General features: G+C 40.5%; 1 protein-coding gene across 13 annotated transcripts in view; it reads left to right on the top strand.

Annotated features, from left to right (window-relative positions):
• The first annotated feature begins 2,131 nt into the window (after positions 1 to 2,131).
• Positions 2,132 to 23,184, top strand: part of HP1BP3 (heterochromatin protein 1 binding protein 3) — a 39,560-nt gene continuing 18,507 nt past the window's right edge. The window contains exons 1-10 of one of the 13 annotated variants that reach the window (XM_027604196.2): positions 2,147 to 2,268; positions 7,231 to 7,310; positions 7,736 to 7,931; positions 8,378 to 8,477; positions 8,634 to 8,648; positions 11,698 to 11,851; positions 13,522 to 13,681; positions 15,996 to 16,139; positions 18,154 to 18,234; positions 19,420 to 19,574. In XM_027604196.2, the coding sequence (XP_027459997.1) occupies positions 7,836 to 7,931; positions 8,378 to 8,477; positions 8,634 to 8,648; positions 11,698 to 11,851; positions 13,522 to 13,681; positions 15,996 to 16,139; positions 18,154 to 18,234; positions 19,420 to 19,574 (905 nt within the window). In that variant the 5' untranslated portion in view covers positions 2,147 to 2,268; positions 7,231 to 7,310; positions 7,736 to 7,835. Of the gene's footprint in view, positions 2,269 to 2,709; positions 2,835 to 7,230; positions 7,379 to 7,735; positions 7,932 to 7,986; positions 8,005 to 8,377; positions 8,478 to 8,633; positions 8,649 to 11,697; positions 11,852 to 13,521; positions 13,682 to 15,995; positions 16,140 to 18,153; positions 18,235 to 19,419; positions 19,575 to 23,184 lie in introns of those variants that run through there. The other 12 variants (XM_027604195.2, XM_027604193.2, XM_027604192.2 and 9 more) reach the window with 12 other exon arrangements.

Raw genomic sequence — 23,184 nt, 5'->3', positions numbered from 1 at the left:
ACAGACAACAGCATGTTTACTACTTCTGTCTGCTAAAAGTTCCTCTTCTAATCAGACACCCAGAATTCTTACTCTTCTGATTCCTGACTGTGGAAGGGAAGGCTTTAGATTCTCAAGTTTAGAGGTGGAAAAACAAGGAATTCTCAATGATCAGTGAGACTTGTATGTTAGCTCTCCTTGGCATTAGCACTTTAAAAGTGCTATGGAAGAGAATGAAGCTTAAACCAAAGGAATGAATCTCTGAATGTTGGAACTTCAAGTCCTCTAATCAGTGTAAGATCTCTGTGAGCACAGGGGTCTTCGGAGGCTCTGACGGTAATCTCCATACACTCCGTAAGAGCTCACCTCCTAAACTTGCCAAGGTGTGTGTTCCTTCCAGTTCAAGCCAAACAGCCTTAAAAGCTTAAGTAAATAGTACAAAATTCATCGTGTAACTCTGTTTAACAAACACAACTGAATAATATTTTTACAGTATAGCTCAAAGCCAAGTGAGATAAGCTATAAAACCATACCCCCATGGAGTCTTAACTCAGAGGAGCTAAGTGTAAAAATCAAAACTAGCCAGATGTTACATTTAGCAGAGGTACAATGCCTCAACCAATATATACGTACAGTAAAAAATTTAAAATCCCTTTGTAAGTAGGAAAAAAACTTTAGACTTCAGCAAGTGTAGCCTTAGCACATGGTTTGTGTGTCACACCCTTGAGGAAGAATTTTAAGGTTTTCCCTTCTTGGCTATACATGTAAACAACAGAATAAAGGGTGTGTGTGTGTGTGTGTGTGTGTGTGTGTGTGTGTGTGTGTGTGTGTGTGTGTGTGTGTGTGTGTGGCAAAAGTCTGGAGGAGAAATCTAGTTTGCTCTTAACTGGGTCAGTTCCTTGAATAAGATGAAGCTAAAGACATTTTAGAGAAAAAGAACAAAGGTAAGATGTTTTAAGGATACGAATACATAAAAATGGAACTGAGTCAGTAAAAAGGAATACAAAGGATAGAAAGGTTGATAACAAAGGAATTGAGCAGGACAAAGAAATGGCGCAAAATGACTGAAACCCCTTATGAACAGGTTGAATATGACAACAGAGTGCCAAAGCATTGGTAATGCCATTAGTAAGCAGTTTTTGGTGGTGGTTGTTAAATTTTATACAGCTCATTTTGCAACTGATGGAGTGAGTGGATGGCTATGACTGGGAAAGCTGGTGAGATAGTTAAAATGCTAATTATACAGCCCGAGGACTGGGCTAGCAAATACTTAAATGGTTTCATAATAAATCTTTAGAATTATTAGTACACGCATTTGAGTATCGGCCACATTCCTGTGAGCCTCGGGGTAATTCTAGTGTTATTTCCCTATATTCATTCCCCGCACTACCTCTACCCCACAAAACACCTAAATACATTGGCTTTGAAAAGTTACATTTTTCAACAGTACGTACATTGCCCAAGTCCGCTGATACCAAAGTAATCTGACAATTCAAAGGGAATTCCCTCTTTCCTGATGCCAAGGTTTACTTTTTGAGAATCCTTCTTGCGTATGCAGATAGGAGGCCACGGAAGACCCTTTCATAGATTAGAAAAGCAACTTTTCCGGTTCTTATCCTGAGTCACTACTCTGCTCTGTACTGTCTGGATACCTAAGAGGAACGAATGTGAGGTACCGAATTTACCGCTATCTGGTTGTTCAATTCTTCCACGGTCATCGAAGAAAGGCAGTTTGCTCTTGTGCTCTGGCTAAATTGAGAAGCGGGAGACGCCAGCCCCTCTAAAGGCAGACGCATCTCCAAAGCGGAGACCCGCTTAAGACCGGGGACCGAACTAGAGAGTAGCGAAAGGGAAGGGAGCGAAGAGTGCTCCTCCAAGGAAAACGAAACCGCACCCAAGCTAACGGGCACCACCGGGCAGTACCCGGGGGAAGCGTGGGCGGACGCACGGCCCCCTCCCGGGCGTCCTCCCGCCCCCGAGCGCCCTCTCACGTTGCCGCGCACCCGGCCGGGGAGACAAGTCGCGCGCGTTCCCTCGGCTCCCGCGGGCTGGGGGCGCGATCGCGGTCGCGCGCGGGGGCGGGGCCGGCACGGGAGTGCGCGCGCGGGGGCGGGGCCGGCACGGGAGTGCGCGCGCGCGCGCGCGCGCGGGGCCGCGGGCAGGGGGGCGGGGCGGCAGAGCTGGGCGGCTGGGCCTGGAGGACAGCGGCGGCGGAGACGACGACCGGCAGCGGGAACGGCGCCGAGAGGCCGTGCGGAACGCGGGCGCCAGGAAGGGGGGAGCACAGAGGTAACGCAGGACGGAACGGGCGGGCGGGGAGTGGGCGCGGGCTCGCTGGACCCCGAAGGCGAGTGGCCGAGGCCGCTCGCCCGGGGCGCCGACGCCGCTCCCAGAGTGGAGGGGGCGGGGCGCTCGGGTCCCCGGAGGTGGTGCCTTTTGTCTGCCTCTCCCGGCCGCTCCGCCCTCCCTCCCCTCTCCCCTCTCCCCTGCGACCTAGCCCCCTGCCCCTCTTGTTGACGCCTCCTCCGGGGCCCTCTGGCGCGCGCGCTCCCGCCCTTGTTTTGTTTGGACTGAGGTGGGAGGAGGGGGTAGCTCTTCCCTGGTCCAGGGCCCTGCGTCCCAGCGCGCCTGCGCCAGCGTCCTCCAGCTGCGCTCCGATTGGCTGAGGCCTTGCGCATGCTCCCGAGGCCCGAGGCGGACCCCGCCGCCGCCCCCGCCCTCCCCTCCCCCCGCCACACCACTCCCTCAGCGGTTTTTGGAGCGGGTTCGAAAGATGCCGGCGGCGGTGACTGGCTGCGGCGGGCCCGCCCCCCGGCTTCTCCGCCCCCGCCGCCGCCATTACGGAGCTCCCAGTGGTGAGTGCGCCGAGCGGTAGTGCTCGCGGTCTGCCCTTGTGTCGCGCGGGCGACCGCTCCCGGGGTCGTGGCGTCGGCCTCGGCCGCGTGCATTCCCGAGCGCGAGCCCCGCGTCCCGAGCTGCCGGCCGCGCGGAGCCCGTGCCTCAGCTCTTCGGTGTCCGCCGCCGCTGAGCCCTCCTGTCATCTGCCGCGCTGCCTTCCTCTTGGCCCCGCGCTCCCCCGCCTCTGCTCGCGCCCCGTACCGGCCGCTCCCTGCCTCTTTGTCTCGGCTGCGCTGTTCCCCGTGTGCCTCTCAGCGGTCTGGGCGGGCGTTTCCGAGCTGCTGCTGCTCCTGCTGCTCCTGCGATGCGGGCCTGAGCTTTCGTTTAACCGTCTGGCATGCCCAGAGCTTGTTACTCACCGCACCTTAGAAGGTGTGGTTTTAATTAAAAAAGTCTAACTCGTGAATATGAGCGTTTGTCAAGAGGTGGAGGCAAGTGCTGAAGTGAGAGCCTCAGATCTGAGTTTTGATACCGAATTAGCCACTGTCTGTGTCCGAGGACGGGTCACTTAACCTTTTGGGGGGAGTATTCTCTCCTGCACGGAGGACTGGACAAGGATTGCCCCTTCAGCTTACAAATTCTGAATTCTCTCTGTTGTTTATTATGCTTCCTGACTTTTCATTACACCGCAAAGTGAGAATCCAGTTGGAAATACGTCTAGGAATTCGCCTGGGACTTGTTAGGCAGCTCTCGTGTCTTAGAGTGAAATTAGACGTGACTGGTTTTATTTTGGAAGATACTTTGATTTTGTTTTATCTGGCATGGGCATAAAGCTACTCTGAGCTCATTTAAGTTTTTATTGCTCTTCTGAAAAGTTCAGTTTACTATGTTTCAAAGTAGAAGTAAAATTTTAAAGATTTGTTTTGTTTTGTTTTTGGTTTGGCTGCGTTTTTAAACTGACTTGGACGACTGAGGGCAGAAAGTTGGAGGAAGTATCCTGAACTGTTATAGATAGATGAAAATCATAACAGTTTAGGCAGTTAGATTGTGATTGTGTTTTTCAGGGGGGTCCATGTAGTGTCCATACATATCATCTATGCCCAAGGTAACTCGGTACATACTGATTTATTGAAGTGTAAAAGTGGGTGGGGGAAAGTTGCCAGCAAATTACCGGCATGCTTTTTGTGACATTACTATTAAATCTGAATATAGCGAAAGACTTGAGGTTGTGAACATTTTGATATATTCTGTGCATGTAGCTGATGATTTTGTGATTTATAACTGCACACATTTTATGGTAAAATATGAAATAATAGTACTTTCCCTAAAATGCGTATTTTCAAGGATATCAATAAACTACTACTACTGCTAACATTGTTAATCTCCTACTAATTTTTCTATTGCTTTCTCATAATGTAGAGAAAAATAAAAACTCTGAAATTCTAGACTTTATCACCTTTTTTTATTGCTTGCATTAAATTAAAAACAATTTAAAATTTCCTTTTACAAAGGCAACTCTTTGTATAGTTAATCTAACATTAAAAAAACAAACCAACCAACCCAGATTGGAGACCACAGGAGGACCACATAAACCGCAGGTAAACTCAGATTGGTTTTGGCACATAAAAAAACCTAGCTGGGAAACTTTTTCCATCTATTCGTCATCCTTTTATTTAACAAATATTTGTTGAGCACCTGTTCTATGCCTTGGGTGTTCTTAGGCACCAAGTATGCATCAGTGAACCAGCTAGATAATATCTCTGCTGGGGAATAAGCATGGTAGCCTAAAAGTCTGATTCAAAAGTGCGGCCGCAAAAAGTTAATAGGTACATGGTGATGATAAGGCAGTGTGAGTTAACCATCCATACAGTTTTGCTAGTTCTGTAATGAACATTGAACATAGTAAGTAACTCATTAGCCAACCTGTTAAAAAGAAAGTATTATAGATTGAAGCTTTTTTATTAAGATTTTATTTATATATTTGACAGAGAGAGACACAGCAAGAGAGGGAACACAAGCAGGGGGAGTGGAAGAGGGAGAAGCAGGCTTCCCGCGGAGCAGGGAGTCCGATGCAGGGCTCGAACCCAGGACCCTGGGATCATGACTGGAGCCGAAGGCAGACACTTAATGACTGAGCCACCCAGGCACCCCCAGACTGAAGCTTTAAGTTCCATGACCCTTAACCAAGGAAATTCAGAGCTGAGGCAGACATTTTTATTTAAAATTTTTTTTCTTAAAGATTTTATTTATTTATTAGAGAGAGAATGAGAGCACGAGAGGGAAGAGGGTCAGAGGGAGAAGCAGACTCCTTGCTGAGCAGGGAGCCCGATGTGGGACTTGATCCCAGGACTCCAGGATCATGACCTGAGCCGAAGGCAGTCGCTTAACCAACTGAGCCACCCAGGCGCCCTGGACATTTTTATTTTAAAGTAAACTATGCCCAGTGTGGGGCTCAGATCCATGACCCCGAGATCAAGAGTTGCACTCTACGAACTAAGCCAGCCTGGTGCCTCTGAGGCAAACATTTCTTAATGTTTATCCCAAATAACTTTGGGTTCATTTTTTTAAGTGTTCTTCACATACACTAAATATAGTAATAAGTAATTAGATGGCATTGTTCATTTAACGTTTTCCCCCAAATTTGTCCAACACATTATGTGTTGGACACTGTTCTAGGTGCTGTGAGTACAGTGTGACTTAAAGGTCCTGGCCCTTTTAGTGCTCTCAGTGCATTTGAGAGATACATAATAAACAAGTAAACACATATTTTGAATTTCAGTTGGTATTAAATGCTAAAGAAACCCGAAGAGAGGCCTTTCTGAGGGGCGTGACATTGAGCAGAAGCCTGATTGAAGTGTCTAGGAAAAGAGTGTTTTCGGTTCAGAGAACAGCAAGTACAAACACCCTGAGGCAGGGATGAGCAGAGCACAGTGCCAGGGCCAAAAGGTCTTTGTGTTTGGAGTCAAGAGAGTAGAGTGATGGGTAAAGTAGTAGGAGGTGAGATTAGTAAAATAGGGGGATGGTAATTGGGAGGTTTTAAGCAGGAGAGTGTCAGGATTTATATTTTTGGTGAATGCAGCCAGGAAGATTGGCAAACCAACTTTTTTTTTTTTTTTTTTTAATTCCAACTGGGCATGCTTCTTCCCCGGCCTAATTTAAACTGTCATTCTTGTCCTTGGGTTAATGATGTCTAATGTCTTTATGGACCATGTACTTGTTGCCCTGATTTTAGTTTCATCACATTGGCATTAGTAGTAGCTTCCTTTGCGTGCTCCCTCCCCTTTTAACTCATTTGTTTTAGTTTTGAGTAATTAATATAGTAGACTGGAAAGGTTTTAATACTTTTTTTTCAGTATTGTGTTTACAGGGAAAATATTTTTTCAAGATATCCTATGAACACAGACTACTGAAGGTTTTTGTTGACTTCACAGTAGCATTTTCAATATAGCTAGTGTTACTGCGGGTTAAGAAAGATGAATTCATTAGCCATATCACTTTACCAAGAATAACCTGATTGTGGTGGTTTACTCCTCTGTAGGGTTCACATGTGAAAAGAGCAGAAGATTTGCTTAGTTTTTTTTTTTTAATTGTTCAAGAAAATATATTACTGTGTAAGTGTTGGTTGCATGAATGAACAGGTTTTTGTATTCAAATTATTCCAAGATAGACTTTTAGGTTTCACAAGCCTAAATAGTGTTCTTAAGCCCATCGTGGTCTTTTCACAGATCAAAAAACAATTATTTTTACTTCTGTATTTTGTAATTCTTTGAAGTGAATTGCTATGTGAACATTTTAAGTAGTTTTTGTAACATAATTTTTAAAATATTCATGAATATTACTAATTTACTCTTGATAATAAGTTTTAGTGCATCTTGAATTCTTTCAACTGCCTTTGCTTGCAGCTAATTGACAATTCACAAGTCTGGCATTGCTCTTGGGGTTCCCATAAAAAGATTTTCCCTGTAAATGTGAAAGCATTCTCTATGTTTGGGTTTTTTGGATTTATCTAGTTGTTGTAGCTTGGAACTATTTTACCTGACAAATTGAAAGCTCCTGAATTCCTAGACAGGGTCAGAGCTTAAAGTAGAGGTTGAATGACTAGTCCGCTATTCCCCAACTCTTTTTTAATGTTCATTGGCACAAAGATCTAAACACTCAAATGATCATTTTCTTATATTTTGGAGAGATTTTATTATAAAATGTCATTGAGTCCCAGATGAGATTTTTTTTTTTTTTTTGAGGGCAGAGACTCTTAATGATCAGGTAAATTTGAGTGACTACATGGGTTTTATCTTTGAATATTTAATTATGTTCTTTCTTCTGTGCTAGTTTTGCCCACTTTAAAAATAACAAATAAGGTCTTGGAAGCATACTTCTGTTCTCCTAGGTGACGGTCTAAATTTGCTTCTCTAGGTCTGGAGGCTCTTAGAGTATCACGTTCTTCAGCAGGATTTTTGCCCTTGGATTACTTATCTAATGGAGATGAAGTCAAGGTTGCCGATAATTTTCCTGATCCGTTTGAGAACAATAACAACAAAAACCTTCTCTCTTCAGTAATTGAGTAAACATTTGACTAAACTGTTCCTTAGTCTCCTTTTTCTGTCCTTTCTAAGTTCCTGATGGTAGCTGGAGGGGAATGGGGTTAGGTTCCTTAGGAGCTTTCTTGTCCTTGTTGCCTTTGTTCACGTGGCAGGTGCAACAGCTGCTGTGGCTTGTGCGTTTGTCTTAGTGGCTGCTTTACGTAGTCTGTATTTTGATAGTTGATTTTATCTTTCTGAATGATAACTGATCAAGTCATCTGTCACTTAACTATAAGTTTTATAGTTAATTTTTTCCCCTTTGGATGTGTATTAAATTTAGACATTTAGTTTAGTTTTGTTTCTGTTAATCTTCACACCAGGTCTTTTCTGTGCTTTAGGTTGACTCTTCACCACACTGAAACCATTAGGAAAAATCCTTGTGGTTAACAGCAGAGGCTTCAGAGTGTAACCTGTACTCGGGCCTAGAAATTATTTTAAATGGCGACTGATACGTCTCAAGGTGAACTCGTCCATCCTAAGGCACTCCCACTTATAGTAGGAGCTCAGCTGATCCACGCGGACAAGTTAGGTGAGGTAGGGGCTGACACATTCTTGAAGCTCACTCTTGGATCAGTCCCTGACTTCAGGCCCTGCTGGGTCCTTCTTGGTACATGTTCCTTTCTTTGCTTTGGGGAGTTCTGGGTTGTGAATCTGAAAAAATCAAACATACAAAATTCTTTTCATCTTCCCTTTCCCCTCAAATTCCTGAGAAAACTTCCAACCTTCTAAATTTATCCCAAATCAAGTGTAATTACCTGTTTCCATTTGAAATTCTAGCTAAAATAAAATATTTTGGAAAGTATTTCTAAAAATCGTATTTATTACTTCCAACAAAACTTGTTAAAAGTAATTTGCATCAGATCCTGGAGTCGACTTGAAGAATTCTCCTACATCTTCTAACACCCAGTTAGGCCCCTTGAGAAAGAGAAAAAAGAGAATTTTTCTTATGCATGTGTGATTATGGCTGTCTTTTTTCTTAGAAGGTAGAAGATAGCACCATGCCGATTCGTCGAACTGTGAATTCTACGCGGGAAGCTCCTCCCAAAAGCAAGCTTGCTGAAGGGGAGGAAGAAAAGCCAGGTAAAGTAAAGCAATAGACAACTTAAAATGGCAAAAGTTTCTATTCCAGTTTGGAGTATCCCATTAATTCCTTTGAACTTAATTGTTCTTTTTTCATGGCTGTCTTGGGGGGACATTGAAAGAGAGAAGTGGTACCTATGGATATGTCATTTCCAGATCAAAGTGAGCAAAGTAAGAATTTCATCTTGTCTCTGAAGATTTTTAGAAGGTGAAAATTTCATGTTCTTGGAATTAAAAAGAAAATAGTTGGCGAGAACAGGAACTGTCAAAGAGTAACTTCTGGGCATACTGTGTCGTGGGGATGAAGACCGTGGAGGAATGGCGGTCTTGAGCCTTCAAGACAGACAGTGCAGGGTCACCCAGAAATCATCATGAGGCCTTCAGGGAACAAATGGGCAATCAAAGTATTGGTTTGCATTTGGTGTTGGTGGAGAGAAGATTGGCCATACAGAGTTGGGAACGTAATGAATCAAGAGAAATGTAGACCCATCAACCTGAATAATAGTGCTCCTTTATGGCATCTCCTTTTCCTTGTTTTTCTTTTTCTTCTTGTGACCTTTTTCTTTCTTTCCTTATCCTTTTTCCCTTTCTCCCTTGCTTTTCATCTTCAGTTTGCCAGGGATGAGCACATGGTGCTGTCCCTGTTGTGGCTATTAGAACTAAGTATTTGCTGACCAGCATAGATTGGGAATAAAAAATATGTGCACCCTGTTGCCTTTATCCCTTGGTGCAGCAGGAATATACTCTTTTTCCAGCTGAACCTGGGTTTTGTTTCAAAATACTCAGATGAATAGCACAAACAACTTAGGTACACTAGCCTGAGGTACTTAGGAGACATGGGAATCAGCATATGAAAAAATGAGAGGTGCTGGTGAGGTGACGTTGGTTATTTTGTCCAGCACTGAGATAAGCCACTTTATGGCCCATATTAGCCGCCATTTGCTTTACAGTCAGCTAAAGCCACTAAATCACTAATCACATCAGTTTTCAGAATACATGCGGAGAGTTCAGGTATTGGAAAAGTCAGCCAGGAATTTAGAAAGGGTCAGTAAGTCACTTCACAAGTTCTGTGTGTAATCTCCCATTATAGTATTTTGTATATAAAAATAATTTGACTTCACTCATACTTTAGATTTTATAAATCCTGCATTTCACAGGACAGACATGAGAGTTTAATGAGTTGGAAACAGTGTCTTATACATACTGCATACTCAATGTCTGTTGAATTACTGCACCTTTATTAATCCATCAACTATTAAGCAGTTATTTTTTTTTAAAGATTTTATTTATTTATTTGACAGAGACCCAGCAAGAGAGGGAACACAAGCAGGGGGAGTGGGAGAGGGAGAAGCAGGCTTCCTGCCAATCAGGGAGCCCGATGGGGGCTCGATCCCAGGACCCTGGGATGACCTGAGCCAAAGGGAGACGCTTAACGACTGAGCCACCCAGACGCCCCTAAGCAGTTATTCTTGAGAAAATAATATGAAATTGAATTTATAGCTCTACTCTTAAAGTAAAACCCAGTAAACGGTTTTTTTTTTCATCCTTTTTAGAATAAGGCAATGTAGAAGTAAACATAATGACTGTTAGTAAGTTCTTACCCACACAGGAGTTAAATCAAATTGGTGGGGCGAGGGGCAGTAAAAGATACATATGTGATTAAAAAAATACAGCTTACAGTAATTATCTGAGTCGCCAGATATCATTGTTATAATGAAGTTCTAGCTTTAATACTTTGTGAAATAGTTTGAGAAGCAGCGGGAGAGGCCAAGGGAGATGGGAATCATCCACATAGTGCAAGTGTACCTATAAAGCATTTTATACAATACCCATGATAAATCTGTGAGGTAAGATTACTGAAACTTGGAGATATCCAAGAACTTGCCCTAAGATAGCAAGCTAGAAAGTTATAATGACTGAACTTGAATCCAGCTGTGTCTGACTCTCTAAAGCCTCAATTTTGGCTAAACCTATATCTGAGGATTTTCAACTTAAATGCAAGTCTGGTTGAAGAGCATAATCTAGGATGAGATCAACAAATGATAGTTGACTGTCCTGAAATTCATGGTTTAGAATTTTAATTTGTTGAAAATTAGAAATTCCTTTAGAACCGTATATATGTGTCTTGGTTATAAGAAGGAAGTGGCATTTTTTTGTTCTCTTAGAAGTTTTCATCATGATAGTAATTTGTTCACATTTATTTTTTTTTAAAGATTTTGTTTATTTGACAGAGAGACAGCGGGAGAGGGAACATAAGCAGGGGGAGTGGGAGAGGGAGAAGCAGGCTTCCCACCGAGCAGGGAGCCCGATGTGGGGCTCGATCCCAGGACCCTGGGATCCTGACCCAAGCCGAAGGCAGACGCTTAATAACTGAGCCACCCAGGCACCCTGTTCACATAATTTAAATGACCAAACTCTTCAAGCCTGTACTTTTATTTTTTTGCCGAAGTTTTGCCACTGGAGAGTCTTTTTCTTTAAAGTCCCTACTTAACCAAATCTGGGGTACTGTGTTTTGTAGTAACCGCTCAAAGAGACATGCTGAGAAAAGACACAGATTAGCAACTGCAGACCTCACTATTCCCCCTCTCAGATTTCTGCTCTTGCCCCAGTCCTTTAATGTGGAAAATAGGTGTTCATTTTCTGTTATTCATTCCTTTCCTAAGATTTGTCTGTTAAATTATGAAATAGCTAGTTTCTTTTTTTTTTCTTTAAGATTTTATTTATTTGACAGAGACACAGCGAGAGAGGGGACACAGCAGGGGGAGTGGGAGAGGGAGAAGCAGGCTCCCCACTGAGCAGGGAGCCCGATGTGGGGCTTGATCCCAGGATCATGACCTGAGCCGAAGGCGTATGCTTAACGACTAAACCACCCAGGAGCCCCTGAAATAGCTAATTTCTTAATTATGAATTTTATCATTAATATTGCAGAGAGTGGGCAAGAGATTTGATTTGAGGTAAAATGAGTTTCTCTTTCTGTGTAATTGTCTGGTCCATCTCCTTTTATCACCTAATGGTCTGGATAAGCAACCCATTGAATAGGCAATTTGAGTGGACTAAAAAAGGAAAGAAAATGGCAACTGATAGTCATTTGTTCATTTTAAAATACATCTGTCAGTTGGAGCATTTGGCTTTTCTGTTTAATAAATTAGACTTTTACCCTTTTATTGACTCAGTCTCTAATATATCTACTTAATGCAATTCTGCCCACCTGATTTTTTAGAACCAGACATAAGTTCAGAGGAATCTGTCTCTACTGTAGAAGAACAAGAGAATGAAACTCCACCTGCTACATCTAGTGAGACAGAGCAGCCAAAGGGAGAAGCTGAGAATGAAGAGAAGGAAGAGAACAAGTCCTCAGAGGAAACCAAAAAGGAGTAAGGAGTTATGCCTTCTTGCTATTTATAATTGAAGACTATGTAAAAGGACTGTAGATCAGATTGTTTTAAGGCTTTTTAACATTGGTTTATGCTAGATATTTGCTGTGTACTTGGATTTACTTTTTAGAATTATTGTTTGAAATAGGTTTGTTGTGTAGTTGTATGGCCTATTAGAGTTTGTAGTAGTTATTATAATAGTGGTTTGAATAACTCAAAATTCATCGCGCTTGTCTTTGGAATTTTTTTTGTGCTAGAATTCATTGTGGGAGTGTCTGATATTTTAATCATTGACATAATTTCAATAAGAAATGAAACATGGGGCAGCTGGGTGGCTCAGTCAGCTAAGCGTCTGCCTTTGGCTCAGGTCATGATCCTGGGGTCCTGGGATCAAGTCCCACATGGGGCTCCCTGCCAGCAGGGAGTCTGCTTCTCCCTCTCCCTCTGCCTCTCTCTCTCTCTCTCTCTCTATCTCTCTGTCTCATGAATAAATAAAATCTTAAAAAAAAAAAATGAAACATGACTCTAAAAATCTGACCCGGGAAATACTTCACCATTTTATTCCTGCCTATGCGAGTTGTTTTTATATGCTTATGTTAGAAAACATTAATCTGTAACAGCTATTGCCGGCATCACCTAAAACTCTGTGTATGTTTGATGAAGTGTTCATCACTTGGAGGGTGACTTTATGAATCTGAAAGTGAAATTTGCTACTGGTAATCTGTACAATGTGGTGGCAGTTCTTTTTTATTTTATTTTTTTTAAAGATTTTATTATTGGAGAGAGAGAGTACACAAGGGGTGGGGAAGGGGCAGAGGGAGAAGAACAAGCAGGCTCCCCGCTTCATCCGAGGACCCTGGGATCATGACCTGAGCCAAAGGCAGACACTTTGGCTCCCAGGCGCCCCAGCAATTCTTAATTAAAATTTTGGTTTTTTTGCAGGACATCTGGTCGCAGTCTGTTCTTTTCATAGTTGGTCAAAATTGTTAGGAATTATTTTTTAAATGAAAGAATAACTTAGTAATAACTATACTTTCTGGGTATAGTCCTCAGGGAATCCTTTATAGGTTTAAGTTCTCTGGAATTTTTAGCAGCTACCCTGTATTTTAGGTGCATGGAGTTCTTTTATTATTTAGAATACAATTTGTATAATGCTTTATGGCTCACAAAATTGTTTTTACAAACAATCTCATAATTTTTGCAACAAACTTGTAAAATATTTGGCCTTAGATTACTATTTTACAGCTGAGGAGACTGAGACTCAGGTTACCTGCCAAGGTCATGTAGCTAGTAAATGTTAGAGCAAAAACCCAAACCCAGGTCGTCCAACTTCAGAGCTTGAGTTCTTTTCACTGTGCTAAATGACAGCGGTTGTAGTTGTTAGAATACGTTTTAAAATTCTCATTTCTTTAGTGTGCTGGCCCTTCATACCAGTGGTAATTTATCTGACTCCTCTCTCCTGCACCTAAGAGAAGACACCTTTCTGGTTCATTTATAGTATCCAATTTTTTAAAAAGGTTTTATTTTTTGAAAATTTGCTCATTTTATGTATCACTTTAGTGTGGCAATAAAACATTAATTTTTATCCTTTTCTTGTCTGTTCTTCTTTCTGACTTTATACCTCTTTCTGCAGAGTTTACTTTGCATAATAACAATTCTTTGTTTTAAAGTGAGAAAGATCAGTCTAAAGAAAAGGAGAAGAAAGTGAAAAAAACAATACCTTCCTGGGCTACCCTTTCTGCCAGCCAGCTAGCCAGAGCCCAGAAACAAACACCGATGGCTTCCTCCCCACGTCCCAAGATGGATGCAATCCTAACTGAGGCCATTAAGGCAAGTTTTTATTACAAGCAGTTCATCTTAGATCTATTTTGTTCGTCTTTGGGTTATTTGAAAATGGCATATTCCTGTCCAGACATGAGAAATCTTGCTCTGTTTCCTAAAAGATACTTAAATAGAAGAAAGCCATTGTGAAGTTCATGTTTTTTGTTTTTGTTTTAAGAAAATCACATTTGGTGAGCACTGTTAATTTTTTAATTCACATTTATTATAGCAAGTATTTTTAACTTCAGATTTTTTTTTGTTTTGCTCAGTTTATTGGTTAAATATAGTATTTATTTGAAGGCTGAACCTGTTAATTCATTCAACAAACATTTAAGGACTAACTTCTCTGTATCTGTAACCCTGCTAAGGATATAGCAGAGAATAAAACAGGGTCGTCTCTGCCCTTATGAAGTCTGATTTTGACTGAGAGTAACTGAATAGCATAGAGGATTTTTATTTTAAAAAAGAAACGCTGTCTTTAGATCCATTTTCAAAGCTGAGTGTCTAATACTGGTAATAGCTAGCTTTCTCACCTGAGCTCTAAGAAGCCCTCTTAGAAACCTTACTACTTTGCTGCATCACGAAAAATTCTTGCACAGCTTTCTGACTTTGCTGTAATCCACTGACTCCCATTAGCTTACGGGTCTTCATATAGCTTTTTTATTTTAATTTTTAAGGTTATCATCTGACCTTGCTTTTTTTAAGTTTTCCTGGTTACTTTTACCTTGCTAATTCACATAATATGATAATCTCACTCGCTTCTCTTATCTCATCATGCAAATTAACAAGACACCCTCATTTTAGGGATCTTGTTGCTAGGATCTCAGTCAGAATTGGGGAAAGAGGAATAAAGACCAATGTAATCAAGGGTGGTGTACAGAGGAGAGGGCAGCCTAGTGGTCATTTTCAGAATTTGAGAATGACACATAAACTGGAAAAGGGTTTGCCTTCAGCCCTCTCCCTGCACTCCTTTCAGGAGTGCTCTCAACTCCTTAAAACTTTCCTGGTCTAGATCTAGTGAGATCTCTTTTTTTTGTATAGCCTTTATTCCAGGATTTCACTTAATGACCTCTCAGCCTAGATTTCAAGGAGCAGGCTTACAGTGAGGTTGGAGAGGGACTAAAATTTTAAAATAGTGAAACAAAAAATTAGAACAGTATAATTAGGCCTAAAGAATAGTTTGAATCTGATTGTGCATATTTGTTCAAAGGAGGGTGTGTGTGTGTGTGTGTTCCATGCAATGTATCAAATCATGATTATAGACCATTGATACCATTTTGTGAATAAACAAGTCCTTATGTCTACTTCCATCTCAGTGTCAGTTTGGTGGAGCATAAAATTGTTTTAGCATTAGAGAGTTCTTTTCTGCTCGATTTTCTTTGAATTTTCTTAAAAGATCAGGAGTAAACTTTAATAGGTTGTAATAGATCAGAGATACTTGAAGTCGGTCAACCATATTAACACAATTTTGTTTTATGTTGTACAATTTTTCTTTATTGTCAAAGTATGTAAAATAACATTCAATCAAGTCTTTATCCAATGAGAATGAATAAGAGCCACGTTCAGTTTATAGACAATGGCAACACAAAATTGGTGGACTAGCCCATTAGGTAAATAACAGATGCTCCTTAGGTGTGCTTCAAAATATAAAGCATTTGAAAAAAAAATTTGCCACCTTCATTACTTAATGACCTACTTAAGTCTTCCATGGTCATTAATCAAATGGAATATAGATAAATTGGATGGAAACAGAAGAGGGCATTTTAAGTCACAATCGAATGCCCTCATTGTTGCCCAAAACTTTGCTTAAGATTTTGCCATCTGTAAACCAGTTTTATGCCATTGATTCAGATTATCTTCGCTAATGTTCTCTGCTGACATTCACATAAAGCCTACAGAGAACATTGGTCCTGGTATGCTTAAAGCTCATTCCAGAAAATGAACCAGATCTACAATCCTATAGTAATAGAAATGTTCTGTTTTCTTCATTTTAATGCTGGAGATCTGTCTTTTAAATATAGAATAGAATTAAAATGGAAAGTTCTTCCTTGACACACAGAATGTTGTTCACGTTTTATCTTCTCTTTGCTTGTCTTCAACTAAGTTAAAATTGTTGCAAAAAGATTGTTTCTGTATTTCTCAACAACCATGATGAACTGAAGTTACCTGAAAGACTATTCATTCTTTCTGCCATTTTTATTGTCTTTTGTCAAGTTCACCTCCAAAATAATTTATTTTGAAAACATATGTCATCAGATTCTCTGTCTAATGAAAAGCAGCCGGTATAAACTAATGTGTATGGTTTGGTAAATCTGTTTTCTAGGCATGCTTCCAGAAGAGTGGTGCATCAGTGGTTGCTATTCGAAAATATATTATTCATAAGTACCCTTCTCTGGAGCTGGAGAGAAGGGGCTACCTCCTTAAACAAGCACTGAAAAGAGAATTAAATAGAGGTGTCATCAAACAGGTATTAAACAATTATTGGGGATAAGATCATTTCAACATGTATTAACTGTAAGTCCACAATAACATTTAGGCTTTTTGTGTCTTCTTTTGTAAATTAACATGATGATGAAATGTTTAAGCTTAACCTAGTTTTATTATTTGAGACTAGGTTTCAGAATCACAGGTGTGCCAGTTATCTTTGATAAGTTAACTGTTCGGAGAGCAGAAGCATTCTGATAGTGTAATTTGTTTCTGGTGCTCCTTGTACTTTTATAAATTTTATTTCTTTACCTATTTTTTTAGAGAGCACGAGTGCATGAACTGGGGGTGGGAGGCAGGAGGGGCAGAGAGGGGCGGGGGAGAAAATCTTAAGCAGACTCCACGCTGAACGCTGAGCCCTACACAAGGCTTGAGATCATGACCTGAGCTGAAATCAAGAGTCAGATGCTTAACCAACTGAGCTACCCAGGTGCCCCATAATTGGATTTTCTTTGGGAGCCACTTAATGCTTGAGATATGTAGTTCTGAAAATAAAGATATAAAATGTGGGGTTAAGGAATCAATTTATTGCAGCAGGAAAAAAGAATTATTCTTGTCTTGTGTTAGTTTTAAAGGCTGTTATGTGACTGGACTTGTTACTGTTATGTATTTGTAAATAGGTTCACTTTAACTTAACAATATTAAAGCTTGTTGGGAGCATCAGAGAAGCCTGAGTAAATTGAGACTAGTACTAAAACCAGTAATGATTTCAGGCATAAACACATGTTATTTTGCATAGTACATCAAAATACTGCTTAGAATCATAAAAATTTAAAGTTGGAATGGACTTTATCTTAAATCCTCTTCAGAGGTCCAGTGATTACCACGTTCCCATGGTACTGGCAAAAATGGTTCAAAACCTAGTTAACTCTGTTCCAAGAGTCCTGTTGCCTTTTCTTTCATATCTTCCTGCACAGTTTGATTAATACAGAATTCTGTGCCACTAAGGCATTTAAATTCTGATTAGGAACTTTCAACAAGTACTTCATTCCACAAATATATATTGTTCCTGTGTGCCAGGTGCTTGGGGGCCCAATCAGTGAGTAAAGCAGATTCCTGCTGTGGAGCTAACGGTACAGCTTTCTCAAAATGGTGTATAACTGGTATTCATATGGCCTTTAAAATAGTCACTGATTGAAAGGTATTATCTAACCAATGTATTGAGAACCAAAGACTTGTCCTCTATCATAGTGTATGTCAGCACAGTTTATGAGCTGGCTTCATGTTTTTTTTTTTTTTGGTTGTTTTTTTTTTTTTTTTTTGTGAAATATAGTTTATGACCTATTCTTGCCTCGTAGGCTGACCTCAGTTTGATGCTTAAACAACAGTTTATAGGCTGAAAGCATTTCAGCTTGATTGCTACATTCATAGTAGCACAAATAAAGCTAAGGTGTGGAGGAATCAGGTTAGTGCCAATCAGCTTTAAAGTTCTATGAAAGTGCTTTGTAAACTGTGGAAATATGTGGTAAGACTTACACATACCATATGGGGTGGCTAAGAATTAATTAGATAACTCTTCCCATGTGCACTAATAATCACTAATGGGCAATCTGGGAAGCACTGTAGTTTGAGATCAGCAGGCTGTATACTTTGCCAAGGAATGATCTTCCTTTCAAGATAGAGGTTTTCTCATTTTCCCCAAGAGATTGTCCCTTCTTTCATGGTACTTTTTTGGGGGGGGGGGGTGGAAAGCTTGTAGATTATTTAACCTGGTATCACAATAGCATCCGTCCCAGTTCCATAGATGAGGAAACAAAAGCTCAGAGACTTCACGGGGTTGTCCAATATTGAATGGCTGGATGATACCATAAATAGGATGCGGTCCCAAGTCTTTCAGTCTATCCATTGTTCTTTTTTCTCTGAAGGGTTGAACAGCACTTTACATTAGTTCTTGTATCACCATGCCCTGTACTTTGCTTGGACTAGTATAAAGTTAAAATGTTAATACCAGAATAATTTTAAAATATTGGTTATTGTAACTAATTAATTTACCTTAGGTAAAAGGAAAAGGTGCTTCTGGGAGTTTTATTGTGGTCCAAAAATCAAGAAAAACACCTCAGAAATCCAGAAACAGAAAGGTAAGAAGTCTGTACCACAGTTTGAGCACTGTAAAACTATTTCTTCCACTAAAAATAGCAGCATTGAGTGTTCAGTGTGTGCCAGCACCGTGCAGAGTGCAGCCTTTCTCCTAAGGCCTTCACTCACTCTCGGCCAGCTAATGAGTAGAAAACAGGCAGTGTGTAAATCCAAGCACTCCAACCCCAGAGCCCATGCACTTAACTGCCATAAGTTGAATTATGGGCAGCTGTATGAATTGTACTGCTTTTAATGAAATGTCTGTTAAACTAAAAGGGGCATGTGAGTACCTCTTTACCCATTATTAACCTCAAAACTATACCCAGAGCCTTTTTCTTTTCTTTTTTTCCTCTTCTTTTCTTTTTTCTTTTCTTTTTTGTACATACTAATACTTTTCCACCTTGAGATACATAATTTCATTTGTGGAAAGTATTTGTACAATAATAAAGTGAAATATGTAGTATTTCCTCTATGTCAGTAAGTAAAATCATGACTATACATCTGTGTTTTTGCAACTCCAAAGATTTTTGTACTTTTTTCCTAAAACTTTGAATGAAATGAACTTTTTTATGGTGCTTTTTGGTGCTGCATGATCCTTTTCATTCTTTGGTATTAAAGGCTAAGAAAATTAACATAACAATAAAAAATTAAAAAAAAATGCACCAAAAACTAAGGATGTAATATATGGTGATTAACATAACAATAAAAAATTAAAAAAAAAAAAGGCTAAGAAAAGACTAGGACCTTTAATTAAAGTCTACCATTTCTTTTTTTTTTCTTTTTTGAGTGGGAGGGGCAGAGGCAGAGGGAGAGAGAGAGAAATCTTAAGCAAGCTCCACACCCAATGCAGAGCCCAATCTGGGGCTTGATCTCACAACCCTGAGATCATGATCTGAGCCGAAAGGAAGAGTCGGACACTTAACTGACTGAGGCACCCAGGTGCCCCTCTTGTCATTTTTATACATATTTTAACTTTCAATCTGAAGTTCTTATCTCAAATAAGTTGCCACACAAATGCCATTATACTCCTGTGGTATATTTATTTGAATGTTGAAAAAAGTGATAGTCTTCTACAAGTTAGTTGATTTGGCAGTCAATTTAGGAAAGCCCTTGAGTTGAATAGAGAAGCATTTGAACAGAGAACTCTATATTCTGTACTGATGATAATTTTTGATATTATATTTCAGAACAGAAGCTCTGCAGTGGATCCAGAGCCACAAGTAAAGTTGGAGGATATCCTCCCATTGGCCTTTACTCGCCTTTGTGAACCTAAAGAAGCGTCTTACAGTCTCATCAGGAAATACGTGTCTCAGTATTACCCTAAACTTAGAGTGGACATCAGGTATGAGCCATTGATATAGACTTTAAAGTACAGATGTCTGTGTTACTGCCTTAGCCCTTTTCTCATGAGAAAGGATAAAGAGTAAATATTCAAGAAGGAGAACATTTGGGGGCTCCGTGGGTGGCTCAGTCGGTTAAGCATCTGCCTTCAGCTCAGGTCATGATCTCAGGGTCCTGGGATCAAAATCCACATCAGGCTCCTTGCTTGGCAGGGAGCCTGCTTCTCTCTCTGCCTACCGCTCCCCCTGCTTGTTAGTGTGCGTGCAGGCTCGCTCTCTTTCTCTCTCTCTCTCTCTCATAATCAGTCTTTCTAAAAAAATGAACACTTGGGTTGACTTACACATTTTGGCCATTGCTTATGAATAGTGATACACTAACATCTCTTTAAAAGCCTGCTTTCAGTTCTTTGGGATATATACCCAGAAGTGGAATTGTTAGATGATACGATAATTCTGGTTATTTTTTTGAGGAATTGCCATACTGTTTTCCACAGCAGCTATATCATTTTACATTCCAACCAACAGTGCACAAGGGTTCTAATTTTTCCATATCCTTGCCAACCCCTGTTTTTCTGATTTTTTTTTTTTTTAAAGATTTTATTTATTTGTTTGACAGAGAGATAGCACAAGTAGGCAGAGCGGCAGGCAGAGGGAGAGGGAGAAGCAGGCTCTCCGCTGAGCAGGGAGCCCAATGTGGGGCTTGATCCCAGGATCCTGGGATCATGACTTGAGCTAAAGGCAGATGCTTAACCAACTGAGCCACCCAGGCGCCCCTGTTTTTCTGATTTTTTGATATTAGTTATTCTCAGTTGGTATGAGGTGATTGGTATGCATTATTATTTTTTTTTTAAGATTTTATTTATTTATTTGACAGACAGCGAGAGAGGGAACACAAGCAGGGGGGGTGGGAGAGGGAGAAGCAGGCCTCCCGCAGAGCAGGGAGCCCAATGCGGGGCTCAATCCCAGGACCCTGGGATCATGACCTGAGCTGAAGGCAGACACTTAACGACTGAGCCACCCAGGCACCCCTGCATTATTTTTTATTTAGAGTTTGAAACGTAAGAGGATTCGGGTTTCTATAACCTCTACAGAGACATAGCATAGTATCTTCTTCATTTAAACATTTAAGGTAGAATTGTGGGAGAATTTTGGTAGTAATTCATTTCCAAAAATGTTGCTACTTAAAAATATCTAGACTGATCATTTAGACTGTCACGTGCTAATTTGTGGATTCGTGCAGATATATTAATTTGTTTAAATTTGTAATTCACAGAGTTAGTGTTTTGAGTGTGTTTATGTGAGATCTTTGTTATGATGAGTTTTGGAGAATTGTCTTCAATTGGGGGTCATTTCTGTGATTTTTATTTGCAGGCACATTGTCCTGATATTGTTTAGTACCAGTATTTACTTGCATTACTGAGGCATTGCAATTAGAATTGCTGAAGTTTCAGCCCAGACACCACATTTTCAGAAAAGCACTTAGTGATCTCCAGAGTGCCCAATTAAAGAGTCAGTGAAATGGTACGAAAGGAATCATAGAAGCACAAAGTTTGAAATTAATATCCTGATTTTTTCGTGCTTTTTCTACCCTGAGTATGACCGCAGACAGAGCTGTGAGCTAGAAATGCGTATGTATGATGCATTTAAAGATGGTAACACATTTCAGGTTTATCGCTTTACTCTCTGGTGACTGGAGACCTTATCTTCTCCCAGCTTTTTTTTTTTCCTTACCATACTACTCTACTCACAGGAGACAGGTGATTGCTAGCAGCATAACTTCACTCCACTTCTCATCTTTGGGAACATTTCCTGTCATCATCTTATGTTGAAACAAAATGTGTCTGATAATAGATGGGTTACCAACCCATAAATGGTAACAAACCTGAAGACCTTTTCCTGTGACCTTAATAATGGTAACTTTTTCTTTTGAAACCCTTTCTCCTTTTACTTCTGTGAAACCATAATTTTCTTTACCTCTGACTGTAGTGGAGTCTTGTCATACATAGAGTTAACATGACAATTTAGCCATACTTAAACTTGGTCAAACAAAAGAACAAGAAAAATGCAGTATTAAAGTATGAGTTATTTGTACTTGCTGTCTACAATTTTCTGTCTCCTGCCCTTTTTTTTTTTTTAATTTATTCTTCTTGAATAAGCTCTACACCCAGTGTGGGGCTTGAACTCAACAACCCTGAGATCATGCTCCTGAGAGCTGTATGCTCTACTAACTGAGCCTGCCAGGCACTCCTCTCCCCTCCTACTTCTTTAAACCCACTTTGTCACACTTTACTCTCAACCACCTTACCTGAATTACTTTTTCCTGTCAGTGTCACCGATGACCTCCATGTTGTAAATTTTAGTAGTCCGTTCATAGTCCTTAACTTACTTGCTGGTCTTTCATGGGCATTTAACACAGTCGAGGACTCCTCTACTTCCTTTCTTTACTTTCTTCACTTGCCTTCTAGGACAGCCTATCTTTCTGATTTTCTTCCAACTTCACTAGTCATTCTTTCTCAGTCTCCTAAGGATTAGACCTTAGGCCTCTTGTCTTTTTTTTTTTTTTTAAGTTGTTTGTTTTGTTTTGTTTTTGTTTTTTAGTAATCTCTGCACCCAGTGTGGAGCTCAGACTCATGATGCTGAGATCAAGAGTCTCATGCTCTTCTGACTGAGCCAGCCAGGCTCCCTTCTTGTCTTTTCTGTCCACATTCTCTTGGTAATTCTTTTCACTGTCAAATCTATACACTCCTAATTTTACATAAATCTAGCCCATACCTCCCTCCTGGTTGCATATTCACATGGATAGATGCTTATTTGCTATCACTACTTGTGTTTCTAACTTCACATGTTCAAAACTGAACTCTTGGCTCCCTCCCCAAAAAACTCTGTGTCTTCCATATCTTCTCCACTTCGGTGAATGACAACATCATCTTTCTAGCTGCTGAAGCCAGAAACATTGGTCTTGTGCTGGTCTCTTCTATTTATCCCACACCTCCATCTAATTTGTAAGCAATTACTTTGGCTTTGGCATTAAGATATTACGATAAACAGACCTCATTATCTCCACTGTTAGTCTCTTCCAGGCCATCATCATTTCTGTTGTATTAGAGTAAGAACTTCCTAACTGTACCTCTCATGCTCCCTCCCCTTCAGTGTGTTCTTAACATAGCAGTGAGAGTGGGACTTTCAAAAATGTAAGTTAGATCATATCACCTTGCCACTCAGATCTTCCAGTGGCTTCCCAACCCCCACAGAGTTAGAGCCAGAGTCTCTAAAACAGTATACAAGACACTACACTTCATTGCGTCTCTGACCAAACCCCTGTTACCCTTCCGTCACTTAACTGGCCTCAGAGTCTGCATGCTTGCTGTTCCCTTTGCCTGGATGGTTTTCCCCGTGACCCCCTTGCTCACTCCTTCACTACCCTCAGGTTTTTACTCTAATGTCATCATTAGAATGCTTTGACTCTTCCTTGATGGCCTTCCTTTTTTTTTTTTTTGATCATTTAATTTTGGAAACTTTAAAACATACAAATGTAGAGAGAACATAACCATCATACTATTTAAGTTCTTAATAACCAATATGCAGGCCATATTCATTGTCCCCAGTTGTCTC

Source organism: Zalophus californianus, chromosome 4 (assembly GCF_009762305.2).
Source record: "Zalophus californianus isolate mZalCal1 chromosome 4, mZalCal1.pri.v2, whole genome shotgun sequence".
Classification (NCBI taxonomy): Eukaryota; Metazoa; Chordata; class Mammalia; order Carnivora; family Otariidae; genus Zalophus; species Zalophus californianus.
Note: the sequence above shows the minus strand (reverse complement) of the source record. Positions and strands in the feature narration are given on the sequence as shown.